The following is a 25845-nucleotide window of genomic DNA, read 5'->3' as shown; positions in this document are numbered from 1 at the left end:
TCGAAGGAAGGTCCCACATTGGTCCTCATACTATGAATAACGTTTGTCAGGGGATGGACGGTATGTTAGAGTTGAATGAGCTTGTACACAATGACACCGTCACGGTACGTACACGGACGCTCAGCTCATAAACACATGTTTATTTGTTTGTTTGCTGTTTAACGCCGCCAAAGCAGTATTCCAGCTATATGACGGCGGCCTGTAAATAATCGAGTCTGACAAGACAATCCAGTAGTTGATATCATGAGCATCGATCAACGCAATTGGGATCGATGACATGCATCAATCAAGTCAGCGAGCCTGACCACCCGATCCCGTTAGTCGCCTCTTAGGACATGTGTTGCTGAACACCTATTCTACCTCGGAGCTTCAAGGGTCGGCGGGAATATTACGAGCTGAAGGAGCTTGAGTGAGTGAGTGAGTGAGTGGGGTTTTACGCCGCTTTTAGCAATAATCCAGCAATATCACGGCGGGGGACACCAGAAATGGGTTTCACACATTGTACCCATGTCGGGAATCGAACCCGGGTCTTCGGCGTGACGAGCGAACGCTTTAACCACTAGGCTACCCGACCGACCCTGAAGGAGCTTGAACACCATGGCACCGTCGGGAGACGTACACGAACGTTCAGATCATAAACTACCGCTACTGACACATGCATTGGGTACACAAGCTAATTCCGGCGAAACATTTTAGTGTTCGAATCTTATCTATATAGAAACAGTAATACTATGTTCACCCGCAGTGCGAACAGGGTGTGGCAAGCAAGTGACGTCACGTAAAATATTATGACGCCATGATGACCTCAAACCGACTGGGTTTTTACAAGAAGCCCACTGATGTATCAGCGTGACTAATGGGATGTAATCATAATAATGATAATAATGACATACATACGTGAAACAGGCATAACAACCGTGTTTATTCTATCTTCCTCTGATTTAGACTAGCTCACCGCGATGACGTCAGAAAATCCTTCGTGCAAAGAGAACCACAGCGTTGGCAACGATGACCTCAATGGCACCTTGCATAACGGATGTATGTGGACCCCAAACTACGATGACGACAAAGATGACAGCACTGACGAGAAAGATCAAGCCCCTAAGCCTTTCTTCTACTGCAAACTTGTGGCCAGATATCCCCTGCCGTCGTTCTGTAAGTTGTGTGCGTCGTTCATAACATTTTAATTGTACTGTTATAATACTGACTGACAAGAAAGGTATTTTTGCCTTTTGCGCCCAGTGTTGGTTTGTTTGTTTGTTGTTTAACGCCGCATTCAGCAATATTCCAGCTATATGACAGCGGTTTGTACATATTCGAGCCTAAACAGGACAGTGATTGACATCATTGGTCCACGCAATTGGGATACGATAACATGCATGAACCAAGTCAGCAAGCCTGACCACCCAATCCAGTTAGTCGACCTTTACGGCAAGCATGGGTTGCTGAAGACCTATTCTACCCCGGATCTTCACGCCCAGTGGGATTTGTTTCTGCGGATGGTCGACACTGGTTGTTCTCTGGCGTTGACAATTAAACTTTGCTAATGGTGACCCATTTTATAAACTGGGTGGGATTATATCATGACACATAGTCCAATAGAATAACCTTTCATGTAAACCATCTATTTGACTTCAGTCTTCCCGAACGGAACTCGCAAATGGATGCGATGGGTCGATTAGTGACGGAACAATGTTTGTTAAATTTTAAAGATAATATCACTTAGTTACGAGGTACAATAATATACTGAACCACAAAAGTCACTGCGACATTGAATAAGATGTGTTTAAAGATATGAATAAAGTTATTTTTTTACCAAATCTGAAACAACTTCAGTTTGCAACAGATAAAAGACTCATGTGAGTGTTCAAATGGTTTAGTTTGGCCATATTGACTTCAGAAAATGCGTGATTTCATATAAAACATGAACATGCCAAAATGTCAATTTACAAAACAATAGCGTGTGTGTCCACCTCTGGTTGCGATGCAAGCAACACATCTTCGTCTCATGGAATGGACCAGGCGTCGAACATAGTCTTGTGGGATATCTGTCCATATCTGCTGGAGCATGTTTCGAAGTTCCTGGAGTGTCTGTGGAACATGTGGTTGACGTCGAAGGCGCCGATCCATCTCATCCCACATGTGCTCGATTGGTGAGAGATCAGGGGAGCAAGCCGGACAGGGGATGACATTCACGTTGTTTTATTGAAGAGAATCCTGAACAAGTCGAGCAATATGAGACCGGGCGTTGTCATGTTGAAAGGTAATGCCTGGGTCATGACGACGCAAAAACGGTAGAACAACAGGGCCGATGATCTCGACGCGGTAGCGCTGTCCATTGAGATTTCCCTCTACCACTATCAAACTGGTCCTCTGTCTTGCTGTAATCCCACCCCATACCATAACGCTGCCACCCCCGAACCGATCTTCTTCCATGACACAATGATTGACGTAACATTCACCTCGACGTCGGTACACTCGAATCCGTCCATCGCTGTGGCTGAGGTGAAAACGAGACTCCTCAGTGACTAGAACTTGTCCCCTCTGCATGGCCGTCCAGCGTAGACGCTGTCTGCACCGCTGTAGACGTGCACAACGGTGATTTCCTGTCAAAATGGGACATCTGGTTGGGTCTTCTGGCGACAATCCCTGCACATCTGAGATATTTGTCGAAGGCCAGGGATGCTTCTTGCAGTCACTGTTGCTGGCTGGAATCGATTTCGTAGATGTGTTGTTCGAATCCAGTTTTCTTGTCGATTATTGGTCACGCGTGGCCTGCCACTCCGAGGATGGTCTCTGACTGCATTCGTCTGTTGCCAACGTTGCCATTAATACCAAATGGTGTTTCTGTGGACGTTAAATTGTCTTGCAACATCACGTTGACTCGATCCTGCTTCAAGCATACCTATGGCTCGCAGACGTTCATTTTCGGACAGGCGTGGCATTTTGTAATGTTGAATAATTGCGTAATTTTGTTGTTTATCTGAGTGGTTGTTGTCAGCATGATGCTAAACAATGCATATGGAATCCCGTTAACCCATTCTTGGGTAGTGGAATGCATGAAGCTTGCATAAAAGTATAAAAGTCAGCTTTTGCATGGAATGTATGCGTTTCTGTAGCAGTTGCGTTTTTGTGACTTGATTCCATACATGTACTACAATATTGAAAACCAAACTTTACTTGTTTGACAATACACTAAAATATTAGTGTCACAGGAACTTTTGTTGTTGAGTATATATAAGATGACATAAATAGAACAATGAGTAGTGGTTCTAGTATCTAATATGTGAAAGAAACATTTTATAATTAAATTAAAAAATTATCCTTTTAAATCATTTTTCCTGACTTAAAAGTAAATGTAAAAACCAAATCATGCGCAGTACAATGTATAATTCTGGTCCACTTCAATATGACCATATAGCATACAATAAACTTTCGGATCCCCTTTGGATCGGTTTGGGTGGCAGCCTAGATATACAAAGTCCCTGAACCATATGATTTTCCCTTTAGCTCAGCCTTTTCTATAATGCAAAGGCCCTATATGAAGCAAGTTAGATTTTCCTCAGATTAATCTCTGAATCTCCAATCACACTGGGGCTCCTCTTCAATTTAAATGGAGTTATGTGTTTCTATTAAAATTATATATTTTTAGAGACTAAGCATCAGTCTAAAAAGACATCACCAGTTGGGAATTTGACATAAAGTTGTTTACAATACCAGAGCATTGTCGATTACATTATAATATTAAGAAGATCACTGCTCAAGTTTCATGTGCAAATGAGAAAGTAGACGAAACTGTAAGTTATAGATAAACATAGTTTCCTTAATTCCAAGCAATATCGAAAAAATATATATGCAAAAATTATCTAACAATAAACACCAAGGTCCCCTTGTACAAAAAAATAAATTTTGAAAACCTTAAAATTATTTAGGTTCATATTAGTTTGAGTATTTGACTAATGTATAGTATAGTGACTTTCGACTTGCGAAAGTATTAATCTTTTTCCCATACTCAGCCGTTCCAGGCCCTTGCGCCTTTCTAATTATTTTGACTAAAATTCTTACCGTTATCATTGTATTAGTTAATGAGAAATGCTTGCCGATCAAGTATGCGCCTTGAATTTAAGCGACATTGTACGATTTCGATCTTATCATGATAATGTGTTTATGTATCACTGTCAAATAGGTGTGACAATAAATGTAAGAAACAATCTGCAATTTGGACATGGCATTAAACAATCCGCATGCGCAGAACGATTGAATTCAGCACTCCAGCTAAGCTCTACGAGTACAGCGTCAAACTCCGGCCTGCAATCTGACACGCGACCATATACGGAAAAAACGACGTTTTCGTGTTTGCAGTGTGATGTTGTTGTTGTTGTTCTTCTTCTTATTATTATTGTTATTATTATTGTTGTTATTATTATTATTATTATTGTTGTTGTTGTTGTTGTTGTTGTTGTTGTTATCATCATCATCATCATCATCATTATTATTTTATTTTATTATTATTATTATTATTATTATTATTATTATTATTTCAGTGTTGATGCTATCTGGACACGTACTTATAACACTGACAACGGGGATTCTGGTAGCTGTTGGTTATGACCTCTTCCCTACGAACTTCGAAACACTCCCTCTCCAGCTCCGTGACCAGCCATGGCTGAAGCGTGACCTCGCCTTCCGGTACAGGAACTCCTACAGAAACTGGGTTCCAAGGTCACTCAGTTCGGTGTCCCCATTCCCTAAACACCGATACCGATTGGGGGAAAGCGTGGAAATGATATATGAAACCGGAGGAGGAAATATATTTGAAAAACGTCATTTGTTAAAGATAAAAGAAATAGAGGACGTTATGCAGCAAGTTCGGGATTTTGACAAATATTGTCAACTGGAAAAGATCGGGGGAGTAGACAGCTGTAGGAAGCCACTCTCGGCTTTACGTTTCTTCGATGGAACATATGCCGCTACCGATCCTGTTTTTAATGACCCTAACTTTGACAATATATCGGCTGTCCTTTATCAAGCATCAATCAACAATGCGACGAAGGGCGCGTTTGAGTACACGCTAGCTCTGAATCATGAGGTTTCACCGACGCGGGTATCTGCTGGGTTGACGCGATCCTTGGTACAGCTGGGTTCACCTTTAAAAGGGAAAGGCTTCACTGCAACCAGGGAAGCATTGAGGGAGTACCTTACCCACAACATGAAACCGGTTCTTGAAACATACAAGAGTACGTCACAATTTGAGTTCTTATACTACAGCTATATCATGATGCTAGCCGACGTCAGAGAACAGGCAATTCTTGACATGATGCTTGCAATAGGAAGTATGCTCTTCATTGGGGCGTTCATGTGCTACCACACAAGGTCACTGTGGATTACCAGCCTCGCCATCTACAGCATCTTGTCCAGTTTCATGGGCACAAATCTAATCTACAGAATTGTACTTGACTATCGGTATTTCGGCTTCTTTCACATTCTGGCTATTTTCATTATACTGGGGATAGGAGCTGATGATTTGTTTGTGTTCTACGATGCTTGGAGGGCAACAGCCTTCAACACGTATCCATCTTTAGCTCACAGACTATCTGATGTCTACAGGAATTCCGCTCTCAGTATGCTGATAACTTCTCTGACAACCATGTTTGCTTTTATAGCCAGCGCCGTGTCGCCTCTTCTAGCCACCAAGTCCTTCGGTGTGTTTTCCGGGATATTAGTACTGATAAACTACATATCCGTTATCACGTTCTTCCCTACTGTGGTCGTAGTTTATCACAGATACTTTGAGAAATACAGTTGTTGTTGCTGTACATTTGGAAAGAAGAAGAATAAAGTCGTAAGCAAGAAAGAGGAGGGCAAACACAACAACCTTGCTAAACACCAACATGTATCCGTACCACGATCCGAGAAGAAAAAGAAGCCTTCTTTTCTGATCAGATTGGCGAAGAAAAAAAAGAAGCCTTTTTTGGTCAGGTATTTTCGGGATTACCATTTCAAGTTTGTGACTCACAAGTTTGCAAAATGGATTATTCTAGTCATTTTTCTGGGTTTGGTTGGCTTTTTTGGCTACCAGACGTCTCGTCTACAGGCGGAAAATGAACAGGTAGCTATATATCATTCATTGAAACGTATATTTCCATGTAATGCACAAACTAAATATAGTCCTTCAACACTTCTATTGTATCTATCTCAATTTATTTTGATTAATGTTGGACAATGTTTAAAAATATTCTAGCCTTTTTTATCCAGAGCTTGGACACTCGCCCTACAAGGTACCGCCGTTTTCTGTGCAGTTGCAGCTATACAAACAGTCACACAACTATGCCAAAGCGATCAATAGAAATCTTTACTCCTTCGAGCCCAATGACGTGGACAGCTCTATCCGTGTGTACTTGGTCTGGGGCTTTAGGGAAAGGGACTTGAGCGGGTGCCACTTCTCTGCTGTGGACTGCCAGGGCACTCAAGTGTTTGATGATCAGTTTGATGCCAGCATTCCAGACGCTCAGTTGTCCTTGAAGGTAATGATGTGTTCACTAACACCCCGTATCACCACCTTTTGCTAGCGATTCGTACACTAATGCACATGCTATACATTGTAGGTGAAAAGGTCATTCCATTCCATTTATGGCTCCAATGGGGTTGAGGGGCCAATAAAAGATTTGAAAAGATGCTAACAGGACATTTCTCAACGTTGGTACCTCATTCAGATGCCATACGTTATAGGTGAAAAAGTCAACCCATTCCATGTATGGCTCCGATGGGGTATAAAATACTGGCTTTAACTTACGAAATGCTCAATAGTAATATTTCAAAGGAAGCCGATGATATGCTTATGAACAATGATAATTGTGGATACCAAACCTATCTACTGTAGGTGCTTTATTGTTTTCACATGGATTTGGATTTGTATGGATCGCGCAGTGTGTTTGAGGAAATTCGCACTTGATATGGATCATTGAATAGTATCAAGGAAACTATCTCCAGCTCTAACATATATACAGAGTTTCGCGTCCTTTTAACAGATAGAAAACAACGTAATATGTTGTGAGAATGGAGGTGTTAAGGTTGAAAGTTAACGAAGGAAGATGGTTGGAGATTGATATTGATTTATGCCCTCTTCCTAATCTAGGGATAATTTTCCCTTAATATGCAATTTCTGTAAGAACGAAGACACCTCTACCTGAATTGTATTGCTATAATCGGAATGTGTATATATTTAGAACGCTTTTGTCTTCGAACAATGTAATGTTACTAAGAGTGAGTGAGTGTGTTCGGTTTAACGCCGCTTTTAACAGTATTCCAGTTATATCGTGGCGTGGGCTTAATGTGGGAGGAAAGCCCAAAGTGATGCAGGTCTTATACGTTTACCACTTCGGTGAAACCCACGAGCACGGGTATGGTGCTGACAAACCTAGAAACATAATCGGGGCGAACAGCGAATCGCGGCGCCTTAGACGACTGGGCCACCCCTGCCCCCAATGTTACTAAGAACCTTATGTAAACATCAGTGTTAATGTTACACAGTAAAGTGTCAAATGAGTGTTGGAAACACTGGAATAATATTATGTAGGTGAATATATTTATGTACAATTGTGATATGTATACATGCGCTTTCCCTGTATAATAGTACAAGGGACTCGTTGATTTAGGTAAGTAACCAAATATTACCGAATAATGTTATTGTTATTGAAGACGTTTCCTCTCTGAAATATAGCGCCTTTAACTTTATTGTAGTTACGCCGCATCAACGATTAGATTATCGGATCTAAATCCTGTATTAAGCCACGAGGCTGAAAACAGACGTCGAACCCTGTTCTATACTTTAGCAAAACGAAATCTACAGGTTTTACTAAAAATGTAACGGTTATACAAATTCGTTGTATTATATTTATGCTCTTTGTGATGAAATCTTCAGTTTTTTGTTTGTATGTAAGGGTTATAGAAATACATTGTATTGTGTCTAGACTCTGTGTGATGAAATCTTCAGGTTTCACTTCATGTATAACAGTTACAAATATACATTGTATTGTGTCTAGGCTGTGTGTGGTGAAATCTTCTGGTTTCACTGCATGTATAACAGTTACAAATATACATTGTATTGTGTCTAGACTCTGTGTGATGAAATCTTCAGGTTTCACTTCATGTATAACAGTTACAAATATACATTGTATTGTGTCTAGGCTGTGTGTGGTGAAATCTTCTGGTTTCACTGCATATATAACAGTTACAAATATACATTGTATTGTGTCTAGGCTCTGTGTGATGAAATCTACAGCTTCACGGAGGAAGAAATATCTGCCCTTAAAATCAGACGAAACACGGTCACGGGAGAGATGGAGGTGTCTTGCTTCACCCGAAACATGGAGGCATTCCTACAGGTGAGTCAGCAGTTGGCGCATAACGCCTCTTGGCACGGAACTTCAGTGGTAACGTATGTAGGTCGTACACGTTTACCACATTCACTGGTGCATTCGTGACCAACTCGTGTTTTTCCGGGACAAGCCGAATAGCGACTCGTGCCCCTCTCGTGGCCATTTTTGCGACCGGGTTCCGTCTTGGCGCAAACGGACATACCTAAAACAATTGTCAACTCGTTGTGTAATGGTTCACACATATTTCCCCGTATATTATATATATTTCAGATGCAATTTAAAGCAGATCTAGACACGCGGAATTATACAGTATATTTGAACACAGTTAACAGTGTCTTGGGTATATTTTTAGATGCAAGACATATGTAAAATCAGATATTATTTCTGAGGGATTCTTTGACGAAGAATCAAAACATTGAACCTCATCTGAAATATGGAAGATATATTGATAATACGAGGCCATATTAGATTATGCAAATCAGACATATTTCCCCAAACTAGGATTGCTTGGGATTTTAGGGAGCCCAGAGACTCTTTTTATTTTCAGATACTGCAGTAATCTAGACTTGCCAAACATTATAGACTTGCATGGGCTATATTTGATATATATTTGTTTCAGGGTCTGTAAGACAGACTAGTGTTAGGGCTGAAGCTGAAGAAAACATCCAATCTCAACACAAAATCCCAGCCCATTACTGTCAAACTACACGCAATCTCTTGTTCATTATGTCATACAATGTGTACATACACTCTTGTTCATTACGTCAAACAACAAACACTCTTGTTCATTATGTTAAACGGGGGCACGGGTGGCCCAGTCGTCTAAGGCGCCGCGATTCGCTATGCAGAGTTGCGTCCCTTGGCCACGCCAGAAACCTATGATTGTGGGTTCGAATCCCGGTTCGCCCAGATTATGTTTCTAGGTTTGTCAGCACCATACCCGTGCTCGTGGGTTTCACCTGAGACCTGCATCACTTCGGGCTTTCCTCCCACATTAAGCTGACACGCCGCGATATAACTGGAAAACTGTTAAAAGCGGCGTTAAACCCAACTCACTCACTCACTCATTATGTTAAACAACATGCACGCACTTGCACACTGATGTTTCAGGCTGACGTGGATGCTGGCAACTTGACCCTTGACCTTCCCTGGAATTGGACTCGAACATCGGACTTCATGTCAGCAAAACCAACACTTTACGGTGGCACTACCTTCAACAGCTCGTTTGATCGATATTTGGATGTAAGTACAACACAAGATTGAACAAATCAGAGTTAATTGATTGATATATTCATCGTATTCCATAACCATCTCACCATGCCAGACGTGTTTTTCCATTCCTATCATATTCCTTTGTCTGAAGGGTGGACTTAGACCCATTAATCTTTTACTTTATCGTAAGAGGTGACTAAAATGGATCCGTCAGGCCCTGTGACGTTGTTGATGTTTGTGTCATCGTACTGCGATCATGGGGATCTTTGCTCATGCTTTCAATGACGGGTTTGCCGTGAAGTAGAAGAAACACGACGGCGTCACACATCATCACTCCAGATTACCTTTGAGATTAAAACAAAGTTACGTGAACTTTAATGACAGTGTGACCAGGGGGGGGAGGGGGGGGGGGGGGGGGGGCTGCTCTCTCACGCTGAAATTCCTACACCCAATGTTACTTGTAGTATGTAATTGGGCAGGCTTCCCATAAAAGTCATCTGGGGAACAAATATTGATGGCTGTTCTGTACTGAGTGGCGTCTATGTCAATTCTGTGGTGTAGTCAGAGTCGTAGTTAGTTATCAACACGACACTGGACTAAAGCCAACGGATTGTGAAACGGGACTGAATAAACACAGGTCAATGTAAATATGCGTCAAACGAGAGCACAACAACCAAAATATACCAGGCTCAAAACTTTGATATCTCCTCGTAAAACAATCCTCGGTGTTTATACAGTCACCATACTTTATTGAAACAAACATATCCTAACACAAACAAGGAAGATAGTTCCATGCATGTACAACTTCTGTATTACAATGAATGCCATGTTTCGGTGTAGATACTTACACCGTCGTCAAGCAAGTGATGTACAGACTGACTGATATAGAAGATTTAACGTGCGCTTTCCGACTGTAGCGTATTTCACACACGGTGATGTACACTTACTTACTTACTTACTTTGTAGATTTAATGTGCGCTTTCCGACTGATGCGTATTTCGCACACGGGCCCGGCCAGGCCATTTAATGTGTTTCCGAAAGGGGCGAAAGTGGTGTGTGCAACCCAAGAGGGGGCTTTAGGGGTTGCTTATATAGAATTTGGGAATTTTGAGATTTGGAATAGATGCCGATGGGGTAAGGGAGGAGAACTAAGGGAGCTGGGTATGGTGGATTTTTGTGTGTTTATGTAATTTTGATTTGGTGGATTATAGTGTTTTTAGATGCGTTTTATTAGTTCCGTTTTGATTAAGAATACGCCTAAGGCCTTGAAGTTTTCTAGTTTATTTTGTGGGTTTAGTATTGCTTCTAGAGTGAGAGCCTGGTTTAGATTGAGGGTGGTTTGTAATGCGGTTCGATGTGTTAGGTAGTGTGTGCAGTAGATGAGTGCGTGTTCTGGGGTTTCTAGTTGTTTGCAGTGTGGGCAGTTACCTGTAGTATGTTTTTTTATTTTTTTTAGGTGGTTATTTAGGTTGGTGTGTCCTGTTTGGAGCATAGTGATTACTCTGTCGATTTTTTTTGATGGATGGTGAATTTTTGGTTTGGTTAGTGGTTTGCTGAGTACTTTTTTGATTTGGCTATTTGAGTTTAGATATAGGTTATGCCATTTTTTGGTGATTTTTTGCTTATTTACACTTTTAATTTCTGATTTTGAGATGGGTAAGTTTAAGCTTATTTCTGGGATTTTGAGGGATAGTTTAGCTGCCTTATCGGCGTTTTCATTACCGTATATTCCTACGTGGACGGGTATCCACAAGAAAGTTATTTGTTTGCCTGCGTTAGTTAGGTCGTTGGAGCTTTTAAGTATTAGATTTATTACAGTGATGTACAGAAATGTCGTTGGTTTATATACGTGTTGATAATTGATGTTTATACAAGGTTGAAAGATAACAAATTGATGTCTACACAACTTGAATTATAAGACCTGATAGATGCACAGATAAGAATGAATAGGATTAACAAGGCATGGTTGAGTAAAACAATACAGTGGTTGATATGGTCAAGTTAATTGGAAGCCAGTATTAAGACCAGAAGGATTTAGATATATATTTAGATATATATTTAGATATATATAATGGACAAAGGAAATGAGATGACGACTGTTTAGTTATGAGTTCATGGTAGGCCGTTGAGATGTAATAACCTTGATATCTGTTGATGGCTGGTTGGAGTCATATGATGTGGATGGCTTTCAGGGGTTCCTGATCTTGTAGTGGGCACGAGTTCTGGTAATTACGTTGATATTGTTCCAATTGATGTTGTGGTCTCGATGGGGATGGATATGGCGGATTTGGAGTCTTTTTTTCTGTAATGAGGTTTGATGTTCCTTAATTCGTACTGGGAGGGGACTTGATGTTTCTCCAACATAAGAGTCACCACAACCACAAAATGCTCATACCAACCGCAAAAGACCAGCCATCAACAGAGGCCCGCACTGGTATTTTTCAGATTCCCCTCACGTATTGGCTGTACGACGGCTTCAGAATGACACTCACGAAAGACTATATCAAGTACAACACCCTCTTCGGGGAGGTCAAGGACACATTTAGTCAGAAGACCACACCAGGTATATTTAGATGTATAAAGTCAATTACCTAGAGAGAAAAGAATCATAACATTCGTAAAAAGTAAGGGCAAGTAAAGTAAATATTTCAATTTCGCAGATTTTTATACTTTAGGGCAAATTGAATCACAAATGTTTGACCAAAACTAAATCTGAAAACGAAAATGGAGCATAACAGACGGTAGAAAACGACAGGAACGATTGTTCAGGTCATACACCATGTCCAGAAAACAACTTTTGCTATCTTAAAATGAAAGAATAAAACCCTTTCAACATTCATAATACATCTCTGCTAATAGCAGAGTCGAGTGTACGATTCAGACCATATCATATTCATGTGTTTATGAATCCTTATCGAATAGTGATGATACCAGGTGTTCGCGAAAAGGTGAGCATATCCTGCTACATCGGTGGCACCCGTCACAAAAAACATGCAAAGGCAAGTCAATTGTTCACCTGACAAAACAACAACAACACTGGAATATGTGGCACAGGACAAAATAGGGAATTGCATCGGACATCATTTCAAAGATGTCAAAGATGCTTCAAATGTGGAAACGTCCTCCACATGTCTACCACAAAAACGTTTTGTTTGAACGTTTTACTGAAGCCTTGAATGTTGTAACCTTCAACTTTTGAGCAAGAGTCGTATGACGTAAGTTGAAAACTTCGTAGAAATTGGATGCTCGATTTTACCTCTGAAGTTGTGCAATGTAAACACCCAAACTGTAGGAAAATGATCAAAAGAAATAGCAAATAACAACCCAACAGCATCGCAGGCCGTCCCATAAGATTATCAGTCGGTTCCTTTGTGTTGAATGTTTATTGCAGTCAGCAATTCCTTCGTGGTGAGTGTGTGTTGCAGGTTGCAGATCCTTTGTAGTGATTGTGTGTTGCAGTAAGCAGATCCTTTGTCGTGATTGTGTGTTGCAGCAAGCAGATCCTTTATCGTGATTGTGTGTTGTAGTCAGCAGATCCTTTGTCGTGATTGTGTGTTGCAGTCAATAGTTCCTTTGTAATATTTGTGTGTTGCAGCCAGCAGATCCTTTGTAGTGATTGTGTGTTGCAGCAAGCCGTTCGTTTGTTGTGATTGTGTGTGCAGTCAACAGTTCCTTTGTGGTGATTGTGTGTTGCAGCAAGCAGTTCCTTTGTAGTGATTGTGTGTTGCAGCAAGCAGTTCCTTTGTGGTGATTGTGTGTTGCAGTAAGCAGTTCCTTTGTGGTGATTGTGTGTTGCAGTAAGCAGTTCCTTTGTGGTGATTGTGTGTTGCAGCAAGCAGTTCCTTTGTGGTGATTGTGTGTTGCAGTAAGCAGTTCCTTTGTGGTGATTGTGTGTTGCAGCAAGCAGTTCCTTTGTAGTGATTGTGTGTTGCAGCCAGCAGTTCCTTTGTAGTGATTGTGTGTTGCAGCCAGCTGTTCCTTTGTTGTGATTGTGTGTGCAGTCAACAGTTCCTTTGTAGTGATTGTGTGTTGCAGCCAGCAGTTCCTTTGTAGTGATTGTGTGTTGCAGCCAGCAGTTCCTTTGTTGTGATTGTGTGTGCAGTCAACAGTTCCTTTGTAGTGATTGTGTGTTGCAGCAAGCTGGTCCTTTGTAGTGATTGTGTGTTGCAATAAGCAGTTCCTTTGTAGTGATTGTGTGTTGCAGTAAGCAGTTCCTTTGTAGTGATTGTGTGTTGCAGCCAGCAGTTCCTTTGTAGTGATTGTGTGTTGCAGTAAGCAGTGTCGGCAACCGGATCAAGTTCTTGACCATCGAGATCAACACGACACTGATTGGCCAATCTCTCAGTTATACAGAAGGACTTCCGGTTGTGAAGCGATGGGAAGACTTTATGACTCAACAGGTATTCACATGCTACAGTTAGTGATCATATGCATAGACCACAAAAACAACGAAATAAAGTTTGACATGAAAACACGAAGTCATTACCTTCTTGACCTATGTATGTTGAGATTTGTTGTAGTTTTTTTTATTTTTATTTTCTGCAGATAATTACTGAAATCCTTGGTTTGGGGTTGGTGGAGGTGTGTGTGTGTGTGGGGGGGGGGGGGGGGGAGCAGACAGGAGACAGAAATGAATATGTCAAATGGATATGAGGGAACTGTATCAATACTTCACAGGTTTTGTTTACACCACGTTTCTCCTGTGTGTTTGTTTTCTGTCTGGTCATGGAATGAGGCAGACCCGTGAAGATACGGGTTAGAATTAGCCTTGAGCAACCAATGCTCGTCGTAAGAGGCAACTATGCTTGTTGTCGGAGGCGACTCTATGACGGGATCGGGTGGTCAGGCCCGCTGACTAGGTTGATGCATGTAAACGTATTACATATCCATAGATTGATGCTCATGGTGTCAATCACTGGATTGTCTGGTCCAGGCTCGATGATATAAACACCACAGTCATATAGCTGGACTATTGCTGAGTGCGGCTTATAATAAACAAAAAACCAGACCCAGCGAAATGAGACCGACTGTTGCACACCTAAGTCAAATCGGTCTTACTCAAACGTTATGCGAACCCTAAAATTGCCCCTTGTAAGATGCATATTCTGTATGTCTGAGCACTTGCTAGTGTCCTCACTGGAACCATGTGTGTACTGGAACCTTGGTCAAAAATATTTTTGTTTGTTTGTTCGTTGTTTTACGCCACACTCAGCAATATTCCAGCTATATGACGACAGTAAATAATCGCTAGATCAGACAATACAGTGATTGACATCAAGGGCATCGATCCTCGCAATTTGGATACGATGACATGCAACACCCAAGTCAGCGAGTCTGACCACGCGGTCCCGTTGATCGCCTTTTAAGCAATAGTGGCTCCATTCACGGGTGTTGAAGGAGGAACACAGTGCATAAAAAAGGTGAAGTATTGGCAGTGTATCAAGAATCTTCCCGGGGCAAGTGAGTTAACTGACTACTAAGGTCCAGTTTCCACCCTTGCCGAACTAGGCTGGTATTATGGAGTTACGAGTCTATGCATAGTCCAATCAAAATCATGCAAGGAAATCGAAATCCTGTTCGTAAATTGTCATCCAGATTTCGGTCGGTTGCAGGATTTGCGAAGCATGTGCACCGCCAACTCGTTGTCAACAGATATTTTCTAAATCTTTTCATGTTTTTGATAAAGGTGCTCTCGTGATTTGATGCACTTCGCATTGTAAGACTCGTTTTATCACAATATAGATCTTGATTATCCATCAGATCGTCTTGAGTGGGCGCCACCATCTTGTTTGAAGCAAATGCAAGTGATACGAGAGGTTGAATCTGATTGGTCAATAGGAAAGGCATAGAAGGGACATAACCGGTAATAGCCACTGGTGGTGCTACGATCGAGCCTAGGAATACCAGCCAAGTTCGGCAAGGGTGGAAACTGGACTTTTAAAGTCAGTTAACTCTCTTACCTCGGGAATCAGGGTATCAGGAGGAGACAGCTGCTTCTCTTCTTGGAAAGGCAAGGGACAATGGGGACAAACGAAGAAGATGTACTTAGATGTGATCATGCTGGAGTCTTAAATCAATATCTTAGGTAGAATATATTATTAATCCACTTTCGAGTAGGACAATGAATTGCGTATAATTGTGTAAAATGTAAAATGTCCACTTTCTGTTTCACCAGTTGAACAAGATGCCTGCGAGTCTCAAGGGAGGTTTCCAGACAACTTCGGTATTTTGGCACTGGCTCCACGTACAAAAGGTGCCCTTTAAATATATTTCGTTGAAATAATCAGAGTTCTTATGTTTCTTAGGTTTGTTCTCAGAATAATGTTTAACATGTAAACAACAGCTATTGCAACATTTGATATCAATATATCATGAAGAGAGCTTGAATATTATCACTTAAATTGTACGATGGATACAGTTGGACGGTTGTGGATTCCAGTGCTGAAATAGGACCCTAATACCCAATGGTTGTTCTGTGAGAGATTAATGTATATCGGATGGTACAACGTCTGACCAATCTGGTTGTTTCATCGTGGTCCATTGGAATGAATCGATGCTCAGGTTTTCAATCCTTTGTTATTTGATCCAGACTCGTGATATATTTGGAGTGTAGATCACTGGCGTATATCAACATTCACTCACTGGACTGTGGAGATTTTGATGTTGACAATTTATTTTCTGATTCTATTTTAGGCACTTGCAGATAACGCTATACTGGGAATCGCTATTGGACTCAGCCTGGCCTTCCCTGTACTAACACTTGCGACCCAAAACATCATTCTTGGTTTCCTAGCAACTGTGTCAATTGGCTGTGTCACCGTGTGTGTCATAGGTGTGATACCCCTTGCTGGATGGAAACTTGGGGTGGGTAAATGGCATAATATGGTTGTATACTCCCCAGGGAGCTGAGAATGATTCTTGAGTGCACACTGATCCATTGACCGGGAGAGTAATAGTGCTTTTTCAGCATGTCCCTGAGTGGTATGGAAATATAAATGTCCTATTATTATTATTATTATTATTATTATTATTATTATTATTATTATTATTATTATTATTTTTATTATTCACGTCACATCATAATTTTGTAACGCATGTTTAAACATAAACGTCATTTACTTTGACAAACAGTTATGTAATGTGAACTTTCGTGTGAAATGAAATCATGAAAAATCATGAGCAATATTAAAATTCCCCGGTTTCAATACATGGGTTTGAGATTAAAGTATGAAGAACCTTTTCAAGATCAAATATTTGTAGAAGCATGAATTGCGTTCAAGAATACATGTTTGTTGTCATTTTACAGGTGCTGGTGTCGCTCAACATGTGTCTTGTCGTTGGACTAGCTGTGGACTATATTGTACACTTGGCGGCAGGATACCATCTATCTAAAAGTAGAGACAGGAAGTCGCGAGTCCGAGATACTCTCGAAGCCATGGGCGTGCCCATCTTTTCTGGAGCATGCACTACTCTTGGAGCTGCCTTCTTTATGCTGTTTGCAGAAATCCAGTTTTTCTTCCAGTTTGGTATATTCATGTTTTGTACGATTGGCTTTTCTCTCCTGTTTTCAATGGGCTTTTTCATCACCCTCCTTGGTATTGTGGGTCCGAGTGGCGATCAAGGGGACTTTGTTGTCTTCTTCAGGAGATACTGTTGCAAGAAGAAGCCCTCAGACCCTCAAAGAGATGGGGTCAATAACACTGAGTCCTTTACCAGTCATTTGTGAAAAGAGTTCTAACAGTATTAGATCTAAATGGAGGAAGAATGCCTAAATTGGCACAGATTGTATATATTTGATGTTCCCAACGATTACGCTTTCTGGCTTACCAAGGCCCTAAGCGAATTTGATATTCGAACTCATTATCCGCTGATTCCAGCAGCTGACTGATACCATTCTGCATAGGGAACAAGTATGGTTTCGCGTCGCTATTAGCAATGTTCCAGACATAACGAGTGAGTGAGTGAGTTGGGTTTAACGCCGCTTTTAACAGTATTCCAGTTATATCACGGCGTGTCAGCTTAATGTGGGAGGAAAGCTCAGACGTTTACCACTTCGTGAAACCCACGAGAAAGAGTATGGTGCTGACAAACCTAGAAACATAATCGGGGCGAACCAGGATTCGAACCCACAATCATAGGTTTCTGGCGTGCCCAAAGGACGCAACTCTGCAGAGCGAATCGCGGCGCCTTAGACGACTGGGCCACCCGTGCCCCCTATTACAGGATGAAGACACAATCGGGCCCAGAATCCACATGGAACCAGTTCTCTCAACGACCATGGGGTACGGGACACCTCGTCTGGCCAAACATTCCCACGCATTGTGAGCATTGTCCCAAGTGTTTGTGACACTGCTATCACGACTATCTTTGACATAACATCACTTAAAGCGGTATTCACTTGACACTATTGTTTATTTCATGAAGTATCCATTTCTCCATGACATTGAACAACTTCTCACAAGTGGGCGGACACTTTCCAAAACTTTCAATTAAACAGCAAGCCATACAAATTATTTTTGAAATACCTATGCAACAGCTTGGACAGAAAATATGAATTGGTCAGTAAATTGAAGGTAAACACAACACTCTCATGAATAAATATCTATCTCTATTTAAACATGTTCAAACAGCAGTAGCGAAGTATTACAAGATCTGTGAAAAAAAGTTCATAAAAAATGTGCTAAACAAATTAAATGCAACACAACATGCCAATAAAACCACACATGTAAATGGACTCTGCTTCAAACCTCAGAACTAAAACATATAAAACAAAAAGAAGCAAGCTAAAGTCTGGTGTACGGGCATCCAGAAAAATAGTATAGTGGCTTCAGTTTGTTTGACCAATCCATGCATATTGTCCAAATATTAATAAAAGTAAGATCAGTACATTGTCACAAACTTGACATCCTTCATTGTTTATATCACAGATGATTTTATGTGGCGTTCCAAGTAATCTTCCTCACTAAAAGTACTATTATTCATACATTGAATCACATCAGCAGCTGAGGACTAGAAAAGTGTTTGCATTCCATCACAAACAGAAGCATCACAACCTTTCCAGACTGCCCCTAAGCTTCCCCAAATGAAACCTCTCTGAGAGGACAGCTAGCCTCACCAATATCTAGTCCTTTTCATCTTTGATGCCTATGGTGGTGTCTAATGAAGTACAACTTAAAGTACATAGAGTCCCATGCATCTTGGTACAGTGATACGCGCCTCTGGTTTAATGACATTACTCCCAGAACACGTCCAAAAGCAGGACCACCGAAACACAAAAGTCAAATGCCTCTAGCTACCTTGATATGATACACACTGACTTCTGGAATATGAAGTGCTTGGGACTTATTGCTTTGATCTTCGCCGGTGCCTATTATCTAGATGGCTTCCATTTTATTGTTCTTACATGTACATATATATGCTCTCTGCCTCATAGCATCCATTCGCCTGATGAGGGAGTAAGCATATACTCCGAAACGTTGTGTTCCTCATAATAAAGAAGTTGACATCCATAAATTCTCTTCCTTATGTGCATCACTTCTAAATGCCTTTCAAAGACTTGACTTCTGGTTTGACAAACACATGTCCGATGTAACACAACTTTGAAACAGAAAATCCCCACCCCGAGTTACCATAAAACAAGGTTATATACATTGAGTCAAATGACATGTCCTTCATTCTCAGCCATGTGCTGAAACGTTTTTCGAACTCTGCGGCGAATTGCGGCGCCTTAGACGACTGGGCCACCCATGCCACCAACAAAATAAGTTCACTGCAGGTATATAAACTTTATTCCTTGTACCTCTACATAGTGTCATCTACATCTTTAAAGGAAAGTATACGAGAGATTCATCATACTCAAGTGTTATTAGTAACAAAACACATCAAAACATCAACAACGCATTTAAAAGTCACCGTCAAGATATTGCATTGCTGTTATCCCTGCATTATAGATGATGTACAAGAATGAAAGGACTTTTCCTAAAATAAGTACAAATTCCAATGCAAGAAACGAGTATGTTTCAATTCTTAATGGAAGCCTTCGTGAGCACCAACTCCCAAAAATCGCAATTGCTTAACAAGTTCAGACCAGGTAAACCTATATTTAAACATATGATAGCCCTCGATATTATCCGAAAAAAATAAATTGCCTCCAAAAAAATTCTTGAATAAAATAACAATGCTTCATATTGCTCCGGAAAAAAAACTTGTCTGCCTCAAAAATTACATTACGTGCGTTTTTTTAGAAAAAAATATTTTGCCTCATAGTTTAACTTATGAAAATATCTGGTTTTCCATCAGTATATGGTCGGTCCCTAACCAGTAACTGGCAAATCAAGGCTAATGTTTACCATATAGTGAGTTGGGTTTACGCTGCTTTCAACAGTATATCAGTTATATCGCGGCGTGTCAGTTTAATGTGGGAGGTAAGCCCGAAAAGATGCAGTCTCAGACGATTAGCACTTCGGTATGGAGCACGGGTATGGTGCTGACAAACCTAGAAACATAATCGGAGTGAACCGGAATTCGAACCCACAATCATAGGTTTCTGGCTTGCCCAAGGGACGCAACTCTGCACAGCGAATCGCGGCGCCTTAGACGACTGGGCCACCCGTACCCCCTCCAATGTTCAGACACATGGGTTGACTATTATCACCGAAGGTATATTTGCGTCAAGTGTTTCAAAAATCAGTGATCCTATTTCACAAATATTTAGGATTATTAGAATTCACGAGTTAAGTGTAAACATATATCAGTACTTAACGACAATTTCTAGATGTCAACAACATAGCGAAATGACAAATGAACATGTTAATCATCGCTACATTACCTAAAGACGGCTGGTCAGAATCTGGAATATGGGCATAAGAACACTCGTCAGCAACATCAACCCTTTCTTCAGCATCACGACATCCTCATCTTCACCATTTCATGCAAACTACAACATCTTACCGCAGCGGACAACTACTTTTGCGATGGCACAGTCATCATTGCCCCCGAGATCTTCTGTAGTATCTACACAAGTCATGCTAAGAATATATTTTTTCATATAATAATAGGATTATGGTTTTAATTATGTGTGATATAATCAAAGTGTCGGAAACATTGATTTATTTCTTTAAGAATTTCAAAAAAAACAACTGTTGTGCTCAAGCTCTTTTTTCAAAATTAAATGAGCATTCAAATTTAGATTTTTACTCTACTATGAAGTCAACTTTCGCAATCGAACCATATTTGCTTCATGTACACCAAAGAGACCAAAGAATATAACATTATTAAAAATTGGAGAATTACAAATTATGAATGTTTGTTGTTTAACGCCAACACTCAGCAATATTCCCGCTATATGACGCCGGCCTGTGAATAATCGAGTGTGGACCAGACAATCCAGTGATCGATATCGTGATCATCGATCCACGTCGTCGGGGTAGAAGGAGAGGTTTATCAACCAATTCACCAAGCCTGACCACCCGATCCTATTGACTCCTTTACGACCAATCAGCATGTGTTGCTGGAGACCTGCTGTACCCAGCTGTCCCATCAGGGCTTGTGCATGCATTTAACTGAGGGTCTGTGCATATAAAAACGTAATGAGTTCACATTTTGAATTCCCAGATAGTAATACTTGGCTGCCATGTCTTTGATAATAATTTTTTAATAAATCGTCATTCATTGGGGCGGTTGGGTAGCCTAGTGGTTAAAGTGTTCGCTCGTCGCGCCGAAGACACGGGTTCTATCCCCCACATGGGTACAATGTATGAAGCCCATTTCTGGTGTCCCCCGTTGTGATGTTGCTGGAATATTGTTCAAGCGGCGTAAAACAATACTCCCTCACTCACTCGTCATTCAAAGACAAGATTTCATGTTCATCCCATGATTTATACACTGTTATTTGGCGATACACAAAAAACTCAGATCAGGAGGATTTTTAGTCTGTCTCCCAGACCCCAGAGAAAAACAATAAAAAGGAGTCCAACTCAAGTCTTGAATGATTTGGCAAGTCTAGATTACTTCAGCCTTGAAATTAAGGATTGTTCTGGGCTCCATTTGGATTTTATTGTGTTTATTTAGTTGATGTTTATTTTTAAATAAGATTTATTTCTGGGACAATATGTCAGTCTTAAGGATTATGTAAAATGTGTACTCTCCAAGCTATCGAGGATGAATATGACTTTGTACTTCTATGTCCATCTTACCCCACTGAGAGCGTGAAACACATCCCCGTATATTACTTTAAAATGGCCCAAATATTGCGAAATTCAGACAACTGTTAAATAATCTAGATAAATTAACAACACATGTGTATATATGAAGCACTGCTACAAAACGAAAAATACACATTTGAAAAAGTAAATTAATATTGTTTGCAACACCTCTGTGATATGTACTATAGGATTGTAGCCTCTCAAGTGCTTGAAGAAAGATTGTTGATAGCTGTGACTAATCCATGGATATTGTTCAAATGTTTGAATTTGGCCCTGACAAATGTAAGATCAAGTCTGTGCATTGTCACAGCCTTGAAGATGACATCATTCATTGTTTATATCACAGATTATTTTATGTGACGCTCCAACTGTGGTTTGAATGATCATGACTTCTGTGTTTGCCAAACCTACAATTCCCTACATAAAACTGGGGCGATGTGGTAGCCTAGTCGTTAAAGCATTCGTCCGTCAAGCAGCAGGTCCGTATTCAATTCTCACTCACTCACTCACTCACTCACTCACTCACATAATCCCTCATAAACAATGGACACTTTTTGTTACCATATTAACTTGCGTGCTTCAGTGTGGCTTTGTTGACATGGTAGACCGCCTCCGTGGTCTAGTGGTAGAGCGTCCGCCCGGAGAGCGGAAGGTCCGAGGTTCGATCTCCGGCCGCGTCATACCAAAAGACGTTAAAAGAGGGTACTTGTTGTTACCCTGTCTGGCGCTCGGCATTAAGGGGCTAAAACAAGGACTGGTGAGCTAGCACTATAAATCGGCAATAATCCGGACTAGTACAAGCAGCCACACACACACGTGCATGCACGTCGCTATATAAGTGCAATAAACTTGGACGCGACGTTAAACCCAATTTCACCTCACCTTGTTGACATGATTGTGTTCAAGTCTTTAAGTATTTAGGAAAACATTAAAATACACTTTTTTGCAGCTTAAGTTATTTTTTTTTGTTAACAGTGCCACCATACTCACGAAATGACAATCACATTAATTCCAAAGCTTAGGGCCTATTCTACTCCGGAGTTCCCCAAGTTCAACCCCATGGAAGAATAGTTTCATGTGTACCAACCCCAAGACCACTCAGGCGTCACACCAATTTCCTTGAATCAAAATTTCCAAACAAAAGATTTTGTGTCGGATTTTCAGTAAATATAACAATATGCTCATTCCCAATACCGTCGGTGAGTTTTATACGCTACAGTGAATATTCCAACAATCGACAATACAATATCCCAAGACGACACTCGACAGTCGTTGTTACACTTAAAAGACACTTACATGTAAATTTATCGCCGCACTTTTTCATTCGAGGTGAAAGCGCACAGAATCAATGTAGTATGAAGCAATGACAACACAAAGGTTGTATGCACGAGGAATATCGGTATTGGAGATTTTCAAAGGGCCTTTGTCAACTGGTTGATTTATTCGTATTATGCCCTTTCAATACGCACGAGGTATTGTGTATTGTGCCTTCATCGTTTTGGGAAAGGCATATGATTCAATAGATCACTGTATGCTGTGGAGTAAATTGTTAAAGTTGGGAATAAGAGGAACTTTAGCTGTAATTTAAGTAATGTATCGAAATGTAACAACATGAGTTTGTATAGATGGTTTAACTTGGATTCTTTCACAGATAACCTGGGTTTAATGCAAGGTGAGGGTTTGTAACCAATTGTGTTTTCATTATACACAAAGAATTTTGAAATGGCTTTCTTGAAATGAATGAATGAATGAATGAATGAATGAATGAATGAATGAATAAATGAATGAATTTCCTTTAGAATTTACCCCCGAAGATTTACAATATATCTGATATTTCTCAGGCCAAATGCTTGTTGCTAGTATTTACATAAAGATGTGCCTTATTAACACAAGACATATAAATATATGTCCATCATCAGTAATGTACGCACTTGAAAGCAAATGCAATTTAACAGATGTAAAGAGAGGATAATCTAATACATTTTTTCAAATGTAAGATATATTCATAGAAGAGTAATGATTTGCTTTCCCAAGTAACATAACGTTCAACATCAAGTTTGTCAATGAGGGGGGAGAAGATTTTATTTAGATCATATTTCTAAAAAATACAGTGCAGGGGGGGCAGTGTCAGTCGTCCAAAGCGCCGCGACCCGCTGTGCAGTGTTGCGTCCCTATGATTGTGGGTTCGAATCTCGGTCCGCCCCGATTATGTTTCTAGGTTTGTCAGCACCATACCCGTGCTTGTGGGTTTCACCGAAGTGATAAACGTCTGAGACCTGCATCACTTCGGGCTTTCCTCCCATATTAAGCTGACACGCCGTTATATAACTGGAATACGCCGTTAAACCCAACTGACTAACTAACTAGATGGAATGGGTCTGGAAGCTGTCTTAAGAGAGTACTGGATGTATTATCAATAAGATGAGGATAAGTTAGTGGTTCATTCCATCATACACGCCGTTTACATCTTGAGTGAACTGACCTGTCTCTGACCAGATCCTCATTGACAATCTGAATTTCCACCGATCTTCTTCATATTGCTTCACACTCAATTCTTCTCCATTCAGTTTTGCAAGGAAATATTTCAGTTCTGATAAAGGTCAGAATTACATTTTAAGGTTTAACCCTCATCAGTGTGTCGGGCGGTCGGGTAGCCTAGTGGTTAAAGCGTTCGCTCGTTCGCTCAGGACAGAGTGAGGACTGAATCGGGATAAAGAGCGGACTGACCCAGGACAGAGTGAGTACTGCCCCAGTATAAAGGAGCGGACTGACCCAGGACAGAGTGAGTACTGCCCCAGTATAAAGGAGCGGACTGACCCAGGACAGAGTGAGTACTGCCCCAGTATAAAGGAGCGGACTGACCCAGGACAGAGTGAGTACTGCCCCAGTATAAAGGAGCGGACTGACCCAGGACAGAGTGAGTACTGCCCCAGTATAAAGAGCGGACTGACCAAGGACAGAGTGAGGACTGACTCAGGATAGAGAGTGGACTGACCAAGGACAGAGTGAGGACTGACCTAGGATAGAGAGTGGACACCAAGGACAGAGCGAGGACGACACAGGACAGAGTGAGGACTGATCAAGAGATACTGACCAAGGACAGTCTTTATTGATCGCTCACTCTTGTCATTCATTGAAACGCCTCTCACTGTTAGTCGTACCGTTTGGGCAGAGTGCCATACTCAACCCTTTCAAGACCCTTCCACCCGGTAACCCTGTACACCCTGTGTATGGGGCGTGGTATGTTGCGGCTGGGTAACACCGCTAGGTTCAGTGTGGATGTGTCCATGACTGATAGCGTGCGTTCCTCGTTTTGGAGAGTTTATTCCTTGATGATAGAATAGTGTCGTCATTCGTCACCAGGTAGGTCATGTCAATGGTACTGTTCAGGTATGTGAGATATTCGCGAGTTAGATTACTCTTAAACTACTGTCCCGTATTGAAGTGCGACTTCCTTCTTCTTTTGGTGGGTGCCTTGTCGATAACCACAAGTGAGAGGCATGATGATTTTGTTCAAGCATTTCCTGGGACAATGCCAGCTTAACATATCACAATGCTGCTCCCTTATAGATATTATTCAAGAAAGATAAAACGTTAACCCTGAACTGTAATACTTTCACTTATATAATCTGTGAAATTCATCATCAATTTCACCTCCGTCACAACTGGTACAAACACTTTCAACAACATCAATACCTTAAGATTTATTTATATTTACTTTAAAATTATGTAATGAAATTCGAAATTTACAAAAGGTTTTATCATTGTCTGGTAAGTTTTGTATGTTTGTACAATTTTTTATCGAGATGAATATTTTTCAGCTACAGCTACAAAACCAGATATGTCTTTTTTTAAATATAAGCCTAACTATTTATGTCCCCTCTCCGCACAAACAGCCCCACCCACATCCCATACCCACCCCCACCTCCTCGACTCCCGGAATATATGTTCTTGAAAGTTATGATACTCTCTCTGTAAGCGGTATAATTTATTAGACGAATATGAGTCCTTTTCAGTCGAGACAGGGAGTGAAAATTGCAATTATTTTTCAC

The 25845-nt window shown here is 40.8% G+C and overlaps 1 protein-coding gene across 1 annotated transcript; it reads left to right on the top strand.

Annotated features, from left to right (window-relative positions):
- Nucleotides 1–959: 959 nt before the first annotated feature.
- LOC139444374 (protein dispatched homolog 1-like) lies at nt 960–17316 on the top strand. The gene is made up of 10 exons (XM_071225341.1): nt 960–1155; nt 4545–6109; nt 6300–6524; nt 8259–8384; nt 9489–9620; nt 12036–12153; nt 13863–13990; nt 15766–15843; nt 16284–16454; nt 16897–17316. Exons 1-10 carry the CDS (start codon nt 960–962, stop codon nt 17314–17316), a joined length of 3159 nt encoding a protein of 1052 aa, XP_071081442.1.
- The last annotated feature ends 8529 nt before the right edge of the window (nt 17317–25845 follow it).

Source organism: Haliotis cracherodii, unplaced genomic scaffold (assembly GCF_022045235.1).
Source record: "Haliotis cracherodii isolate W230 unplaced genomic scaffold, xgHalCrac1.p SCAF_5, whole genome shotgun sequence".
Classification (NCBI taxonomy): domain Eukaryota; kingdom Metazoa; phylum Mollusca; class Gastropoda; order Lepetellida; family Haliotidae; genus Haliotis; species Haliotis cracherodii.
The sequence above is the reverse complement of the archived record's forward strand: the minus strand, read 5'-3'. Positions and strand labels throughout refer to the sequence as shown.

Excerpts from the sequence above, each read along its gene's own strand:
- LOC139444374 (XM_071225341.1), top strand. The coding sequence starts at position 960 with ATGACGTCAGAAAATCCTTCGTGCAAAGAGAACCACAGCGTTGGCAAC. Across the intron at positions 8,385-9,488 it reads ACATGGAGGCATTCCTACAG|GCTGACGTGGATGCTGGCAA; the intron begins GTGAGTCAGCAG and ends CTGATGTTTCAG. Across the intron at positions 15,844-16,283 it reads ACTGGCTCCACGTACAAAAG|GCACTTGCAGATAACGCTAT; the intron begins GTGCCCTTTAAA and ends ATTCTATTTTAG.